This window comes from Helianthus annuus, chromosome 14 (genome assembly GCF_002127325.2).
Source record: "Helianthus annuus cultivar XRQ/B chromosome 14, HanXRQr2.0-SUNRISE, whole genome shotgun sequence".
In the NCBI taxonomy this organism is placed as follows: Eukaryota; Viridiplantae; Streptophyta; class Magnoliopsida; order Asterales; family Asteraceae; genus Helianthus; species Helianthus annuus.
This window is the reverse complement of record NC_035446.2, coordinates 88294685-88303831: the sequence shown is the minus strand read 5'-3', so window position 1 is coordinate 88303831 and position 9147 is coordinate 88294685. Positions and strand designations below refer to the sequence as shown.

Below are 9147 nucleotides of genomic sequence, written 5' to 3'. Positions count from 1 at the left end.
TTTTCAAAATATAGAAGTTTGATACATCACCATCCCATAATTTATCTCAAATGAGATAATACCAACAACCACAACTATCTGTAGACTTTCTTTAAGATCAGCTTGGCTTTTTCTTCAGAGTAGACAAATTTGCATCTCATATTTCTGTAGATACCATTGGGCTTCGTGAACTTCTTGGTGAATTGACAAGCCGCGTATCTAAATCCCTTGCCATGCTTCTTCCGTCGAAAGTCAATTACAGTGTCAACTCCATTCAGATTTTCAACTGTCATCTTCGATGTTCTATGAATCCTTGATAAAGACGCTACTTTCACATTCAGACGCTTAAAAATAAATAAAAAATACCAATAATTAATAAGAAATAAATAATGTATTTAAGGAAAGTAACAAAAAAAAAACAGCTTAATTGTAACAAACATTTAACATCCAAAGAATGAGGAATAATATATTAACAGAATAAACTTACAAAATGTTTGCTGCAGTACCATACGAATTGTAAGGGGTATACATCAGGATCAGCTTCATAATCTAAGACAGCGGCATCAAAATCTGCGTCGTCGATATCATCGGATGATTCATTCGATACAACATAATCACTATCAGAATCTGTGTCATTGGATTCTTCAACATCCAACTGGTGATCCAGATCCTCAGTAATTTGAGCAACTTCTAAATTGGGTGAGGAAGTATCGTCTATCGGACTGTCATTGGATTTGGGTGCAACAATCTCACATCCATTCAAATCAAAGGCAGTAAGAAGAAAGATGTAATCCGCTACATATCTTAAAACAAGTACAATTCCTGTTTACATACCCATGTAGTGTACAACCTTTTCCCATCCATCGGTTATAAAGTAACAATTCCGAAGAGGATCACGTTGAAGTACTACATCAACAGAGTCCCACTGATTCACATAGATCTTAAATGTCTCTTTAAGTTTACCAACTCCAATACTGACGTTAACTAACTCCTTGGGTATTAGTTGAACAAAAAGATATAACATTATGAAATCAACAAAGGTACAGTAAAATTAACAACTATATCACTAATTACTATAGTAACATTTAAGTATTGGATTAAAATACCAAAACTTACCAACACGTCCTTACAAACATCAGTAAAACTATGGGAGAATGAATCCATACATCCAAAGTTTCTCTCAAACGATATTGATGTGAACATAGAAATCATTGGGAGTTTTGTTGGATAATGATGAACTTTTTCAAAAGGTGTCAGAAGATATATGTATGGTGCAGTTTTTTTAAATACCAACAGACATCCTTCTTTTAATGAAAGGTCAGAGACAACTGAGGACCATCCTTCTTTTAGAGCAAAACTTCCACTGTGTTTTGAGAATCGGTAATCCCATCTCATACCGTTTACACACTCTATAACGCCAACATTACCAGGAACTTCTTTGAGTAAATGATTGTTTGCAAAGTTTTGTGGTATTATCTCTTGAGTTCAAGTATTTAACTATTGGCAAGTGTTATATGTGAATTAATTGTTAACAATAAAACTGTAGAAAATGGTTTTAATGTAATAATCTTACCAAGATTTTGGAATTAAGAGAGTCCAAATATTTATAAAAAGACATCTTCCAAGATATGATGTTTCTGGTTAAAAATCAAAGAAAAAATGAGACAATGTATTTTATCAGATACTTCATTATTTATAAAGACTGTGATAACAAATATGAACCAACAATGTTTAACATATCTATGTCATTCAGATAACGCATTTAATATTTATCGATTTATCTAGAGTACATCAATAAATAAAGATTCCTCTAAAAACTGTATAATCGAGTACCACTGTCAATAACTTTTTTTTTTTCTGCAAGTCCATAAATAAAAGATTTGTCATTTAATCATATTCTTTAATATCAAGTAAAATAAACAACAAAATATACCTTATCGATTGCTTTCAAGAATCCAAATGTAACACCATATCAAAGAAAACTTCAAATTGGAAACATTATAAAAAATAAAAAAGCTTGTAAAATTAAACTGATATATCATCTAAAACATGCAATACATTGAGAACAGTCTTCATAACAGTTGTTAATCATGTGCATATGAAAATAATGTATATACAAATTTTAATAAATATTATTATACCTTGATCGAAGTTATTGATGATGTCAAAAGTAAGAAGTATTCAAGTGGAGTGATTCAATATTGAAATGGACATCGGTGATTAAAACTTGAAGCACTTTTTATGAGATCAGACAAACAATTTTGTAAAGGGGATTTGGAGAGTCGTTAAAAATGTAAAGTATGTTTCTATCTGCCTCTATATAAAAAGGTAAACCGCCAATGGAATAATAAATTACAATTTACCGCCATTGTGATAAGGAAGTTACATTATACCCCTTAATAATACAGCTGTCATTTTCAAATAATTCAATTCATTTTCAAATAATTCAAACCATTTTCAAAATACTTTGAAAGTCTTTTTCTTGAGTGCTCAACACTCTTCTTCATTCAGATATTTGAAATTATGGATACAGATAGTAGAATTTCAAGTAAGTATGAACTGTTCTTTCAACCAAGTCAAAGTCAAGTCTGTGCTGAAGTAAGGAAAAAAAGGAAGCGTGTTCTGCAACAAAAGCGAAACAACAGTGGTTTTCATCGTACATCAACATCTGATTCTTTTAAAAGGATTCCATTATTAAACACTTCAAGTGGTATGTCTTATAGGTTTGCAAACAAAATTTTACAAGAAATGCATATTTATATGTTATGTTTTGGGAATCCTTACACATGTTTCGTATTTTAAAAGTTTCAACAACCAATGTTGAAAGAAGGAATGTGTATCATTTTCCTACTTATGCTACTCCAAATATTAGTAGTAATTTGTTTCACCCATCTACAGAAGTAAAAGGTATACTTACTGCAGATATTTTTTTGGTAATTTCAAAAAATTTTCGCAATACGTTCAAAGTTCTTTTCTTGTGTGGTCAACAATCTTCTTCATTCAAGTATTTTAAATTATGGATACAAATAACACAATTTCAAGTAAATATGAAGTGCTCCTTCAAGCAAGTCAACGTCAAAGCTGTGATGAAGAAACAAAAAAAAAGGAAGTATGTTCTTCAACAAAAGAGAAACAACACAGGTTATCATCCTACATAAACATCTGATTTTGTTGAAAGGATTCCATTTTTAAATACTTCAAGTGGTACTGTTATAGTTTTGCAAACAAAATTTAAAAGAAATATGTATATATATTTTATGTTTTTGGAATCCTTACATATGTTCTATTTTACAAGTTTCAACCACCAATGTTGAAAGAAGGAATGTGTATCATCTTCCTGGTTATGCCACTCCAAATATAAGCAGTAATTTGTTTCATTCATCTACAGAAGTAAAAGGTATACTTACTGCAGATATTTTTTGGTAATTTCAAATAATTTTCACAATATTTTCAAAGTTCTTTTCTCTAGTGGTCAACAATCTTCGTCATTCAAGTATTTTAAATTATGGATACAGATAACACAATTTCAAGTAAGTATGAAGTTGACCTTCAAGCAAGTGAACGTCAAAGGTGTGCTGAAGAAAGAGAAAAAAGGAAGTATGTTCTTCAACAAAAGAGAAACAACAGAGGTTGTCATCCTGCATCAACATCTGATTCTGTTGAAAGGATTCCATTTTCAAATACTTCAAGTGGTATGTGTTATAGTTTTGCAAACAAAATTTAAAAGAAATATGTATGTATATGTTATGTTTTTGGAATCCTTACGTATGTTCTATTTTACAAGCTTCAACCACCAATGTCGAAAGAAGTAATGTGTATCACCTTCCTACTTATGCTACCCCAGATATTAGTAGTAATATGTGTCACTCATCTACAAAAGAAAAAGGTAAACTTACTGCAGATATTTTTTCTAATTTAATTATGAATTGTAGTTTTGTTCATTTATTTTATATACTTTTGTTTTATAAGATTCATCAAGAAAAATCTCATCAAGGAAATTACATCACGCTCCTTTTGGAAGTACTAAGCAAACATCCTATTTTGTTGAGAGGACTCCATTATCAGATATTACAAATTGTATGTTTTAAATTTTTGGAAACAAAATATTTGTTTAATCTTAGTTTTTATGAATTGTTATATATGTCTTATTTTACAAGCTTCAATATAGGTGGAATATCTAAAATTGAATTACCAATGAGTGAAGAGATGTTAGCAGATTCTGTGGTTAAGAAGATTCATGGAATTCCTAAAGGTATAAGATACGAGTGTAAATTCCTGTTAAGTTTTCAATATGTAGATAACTTATGTTGACTTATAAATTTGCTAAGTCTGTTGATTATATTGATCATGGAGATGTCATCTTTGTGTGTTCTAAATGTGATGTAATGTTACGGGAAGATGAAATGCTTAGGGGAAATAAAAAATGTTAGAAAACATCCTATTCTCTTTGTTGTTCAAATGGAGATGTTGAGCTACCACCAACGCTTACACCTCCTCCATTACTACGTCATTTATATAAAAGTCATACCTCACAGTCTTGCAATTTCATGGATAATATTCGAGCATATAACATGATGTTTTCCTTCACATCTCTTGGTGGGTAGGTTGAAAAAAGTTATCAGAGAGGTAAAGGTCCTTATGTATTTAGACTACAAGGTCAGAATTATCATCGAATGGGTAGTCTACTTCCGGACGATGGGGAAGAACCCAAATTCTCACAGCTTTTTACATATATGATTCACAAAACGAAGTGGTAAATCGTCAAAAAGCAGTAAGGTAATTTCTTTATGATAATTGTAGCATTTATGAATATATATTTTGCTTCTCAGTATATTTACATTCATTATCATTTGAAATGAATGTAAATTTTAACATTTTATATTTCTGGCAGTTCTCAGATAGAATTCAAAACTACAAGAAACAATCAGCTTGATAGTACAACCATCAAGGGTCTTAAAGATATGTTGGATTCTTGCAATCCTCTTGTCCAGTCCAAAGAATGGTAAGAGATTGTTTTCAAGAAAATGAGTTTCAAGATGTAAGCTTGAAGCTTATTGGAACAAGAGATAAGGATGGAAGAGTTCACAATTTGCCAACAGCATCAGAAATTACTGCGTTAATAGCTGGTGATTTTGATGGAGCATTTGATATACAGGACACTGTTAGAAAGAAGTCTGGTGGTCTTCAAAGAATTAGTGAGCTTCATCCCTCTTACCTTGCTTTGCAATATCCACTTATTTTCCCATATGCAGAAGATGGTTATAGAGTTGGTATTAAACATAGAGGGATTGCGATTGATAATTAGGTACTTAGAACCAATCTTACAATTAGAGAATTCTTTTGTTACAAAATTCAAGATAGACAGAATCAGTTTTCATTGTTACTTAATGCGAAAAAACTATTTCAGCAGTTTTTGGTTGATGGATACACGATGATAGAATCTGCTAGGTTGAATTATATAAGGACACAACAACCTAAACTTAGAACGCAAAGTCTTAAGAACTTGAATGCTACTTTTGAAAGTGGAGAGAATAATGCCTCAAGTTGTGGTAAACCTATACTTTTACCTTCATCATTTACTGGTGGTTCTAGATATATGATGCAAAAGTACTTGGATGCTATGACAATTTGCAAGTCTGTTGGATATCCCGATTTATTCATAACGGTATCTAAACTGGCCTGAGATTTACAGGTGTTTGCACGATAAAGCTCTTAATGCTGAAGACAGAACAGATATTATCTCTAGATTATTCAAGTGTAAATTAGATCAGCTTATAAAAGATTTCAAGAAAGATAAATTCTTTGGTGATATACAAGCAGGTACCCTTTAGTTATATTTTTTACTTTGAACATCTAATTATATTAATCTAACAACTCACTGTTGAAAAATTTCAGTTATGTATACAGTGAAATTTCAGAAGTGTGGACTCCCACATGCTCACATATGTTTGTTCTTGGGTGCTGAAAGAAAATTTCCAACTGCATCTGATATTGATCGTGTTATTAGTGCTGAGATACCAGATAAAGAAAGAGATCCTGAATTATATGAGCTTGTCAAGCAATTTATGATTCATGGACCATGTGGTATAGACAACCCACTTTGTCCATGTATGATTCAACAAAAATGTTCTAAAAAGTTCCCAAAAAAATGTAGATAAGACTTGTGTTGATTCTGAAGGATATCCTGTCTATCGTCATCGTCAAACAAGTAATACAGTAGTAAAGAATGGTGTGACACTTGATAATAGATTTGTAGTTCCTTACAATGCTCTCCTGCTCAGAAAGTATCAGTGCCACGTTAACGTTGAATGGTGCAACTAGTCAGGCTCTATCAAATATTTGTTTAAATATATTAATAAGGGGCCTGATAGAGTCACTGCTTTTGTTTTTCAAGCCAATAGCACCAAGAATGATACGGAACAGAATGTAGCTGTAGATGAGATAAAAGCATACCTTGATTGTAGATATATCTCTGCTTGTGAAGCTGCTTGGAGAATATTCATGTATGATTTACATTATAGATCTCCAGCTATTGAAGTATTACCTTTTCATTGTGAAGATGGTCAGAGTATTGTGTATAACGATCATGATAATTTGTGTGATATTGTTACTGATCCAACTTTGAAAATGATAATGTTCACAAAGTGGATGAATTGTAATAAAGTCGATGAATTTTCCAGGACATTGAGGTATGTTCAGTTTCCGGGATATTATGTATGGAATGCTAAAAATCGCAAATGGAATCGAAGAAAGCATCCGTATGGATCAATTGGGAGGATACATTATGTCCCACCATCACTTGGTGATTGTTATTACCTAAGGATTTTACTGAATCATATTAAGGGACCAACCTATTTTGAAGATATAAAAACAGTTGATGGGCAGGTTTTTCAAACATTTAAAGATGCATGTTTTGCACGGGGACTATTGGATGATGATAAAGAATATGTTAATGCTGTCAAAGAAGCTAGCACATGGTCAACCGGAGATTTCTTGAGGACTTTTTTTGTAATGTTGTTGCTGTCAAATTCGATATCTCGTCCTGGTGTTTTTTGGTCGGAAATGAAGTCCCTGTTATGTGAAGACATTCTGTATCAGCAACGAAAGATAACTGGTATTGTAGGTAATGTGATTATTTTATTAAAGTTATATACAACTACATTAAAATTATGCAATAGCTCTGTTATTGGGAAAAAACTAATACTTTTTTCAACATTTGTTTTAAATTTGGATCTTCAACAAGAAGAACTTGAAAATATCTGTCTATCTGAAATTGAAAAGTTGCTACTTACCAATGGAAGTACAGTGAGAAATTTTGATGATATGCCAAGTGTTCCGGACAATTGTGTTTCATCGTCGAACAATCGATTGACAATGAAAGAATTATCGTATGACAGATTAGCTCTTCAAAGGGAACATGATGGTTTTGTAAAGTGTTTAACTGCCGAACTGGAAAAAATATATAAAATTGTTATGGAAGCGATTGAAAAAGGTGATGGAGATGTGTTTTTGTATATGGTTATGGTGGAACTAGAAAGACGTTTCTTTGGAAGACATTCTCAGCTGCATTACGATCAAAAGGTGAAGTTGTATTGAATGTTGCATCCAGTGGAATTGCTTCACTTTTGCTGGATTGTGGTAGAACTACTCATTCAAGGTTTGTAATTCCAATCAACATTAATGAGAATTCAATATGTTCGATAGAGCCTAATACCGAGTTAGGTGATTTAATTAAAAGAGCAACATTGATTATTTGAGATGAAGCACCTATGACTCACAAGCATTGTTTTGAGGCTCTTGATAGAACAATGAGAGACAACTTTGATAGTCAACTGAACATGCAATCCAAGCCGTTTGAGGGAAAGGTAATTCTATTTGGTAGTGATTTTAGACAAATTCTTCCGGTCATCCCTAAAGGTACCAGAACAATGATAGTCAATGCTTCTTTGAATTCTTCTTATATATGGCGGCACTGTCAAGTACTAAAGCTAACTGAGAATATGAGATTAAGTGTTGGTTGTCAGGAAGCAGATTTGAAAGAAATAAAGGAATTCGGAGAATGGATTTTAAAGCTTGGTGATGGTCTGCTTGGTGAAGAAAATGATAGTGAGGTTGATATTGAAATACCAGATGATTTACTTATTCATGACCAAGTCAATCCTATTTCTTCTTTCATTTCATTTATATATCCGGACATGAATAAGTTTTTGTGGGATTTAACGTATTTCCAACAAAGAGCGATTCTTGCTCCAACTAATGAAGTAGTGGATTCAATAAATAAAGAGTTGTTAGAAAGTCTGCCTGGTGAAGAAAAGGTTTATGTTAGTTCAGATAGTTTATGCCAATCGGAGGAAGAATCAGAGCTTAATATGGCATTGTTTCCTCCTGATGTGTTAAACAATCTTCGTTTATCTGGTTTACCTAACCATAAATTAGCACTGAAACTTGGTGCTCCAGTGATGTTACTCAGAAACATTGATCAAGCAAATGGATTGTGTAATGGTAAAGTCACGAAGCTCGGAAAAGTTATGATTGAAGCAAAAATTATCACAGGGACTAATATAGGTCATCATACTTTGATTTCAAGACTGAAGATGACACCTTCTGATAAAAGAATGCCAGGTGAAGATTTCTCGAAGACAATTCCCACTTTCACTGTGTTTTGCTATGACAATAAATAAAAGTCAAGGACAATCATTGGAGCGTGTTGGTTTATATCTTCCACGTCCAGTGTTTAGTCATGGCCAGCTCTATGTTGCTGTATCTAGAGTAAAAAGTAGGAAGGGGTTGAAAATTTTGATTTGTGATAAAGAGAAACGAGTCTGACAACCACTACTAATGTGGTTTCCAAATAAGTTTTACAAAATCTATGATGATACTAAACATCTGTCAACCTGGCAACGTCTGTTGGGTATAATGGAGGAACTGTTGTTAGGAAATGTTTGTTGGAAAGCAATACAACTTTTTGAAAGTATCTGATACTTGCTCTGCATTAAGCCTATCCTGAGAACACATGTTGTTAATAACATTATTCTCTTAACATCTGTTTACTAACCTTTGTAATTTCTGTCGACTGACCTTTTTAACATGGGTTGACTAACATCTGATAGTTACTATCTATCCATCTAGCAAGCTCTGTTGGAGATAATGGATGACAGCTCTTAGTAA

General features: G+C 32.5%; 2 protein-coding genes across 2 annotated transcripts; both read left to right on the top strand.

Moving 5' to 3' along the window:
• Window positions 1-3484: 3484 nt before the first annotated feature.
• Window positions 3485-7575, top strand: LOC110906904. Its single transcript, XM_035983002.1, has 9 exons — window positions 3485-3671; window positions 3764-3865; window positions 3949-4056; window positions 4148-4231; window positions 4971-5249; window positions 5337-5586; window positions 5672-5799; window positions 5875-6063; window positions 6305-7575. The coding sequence occupies exons 1-9, from the start codon at window positions 3485-3487 to the stop codon at window positions 7573-7575; spliced, it is 2598 nt and encodes an 865-aa protein (XP_035838895.1).
• Window positions 7576-7748: 173 nt separating this feature from the next.
• On the top strand, window positions 7749-8660 carry LOC110906905. The gene has a single exon (XM_022151965.1). The coding sequence runs from the start codon at window positions 7749-7751 to the stop codon at window positions 8658-8660; it is 912 nt and encodes a 303-aa protein (XP_022007657.1).
• The last annotated feature ends 487 nt before the right edge of the window (window positions 8661-9147 follow it).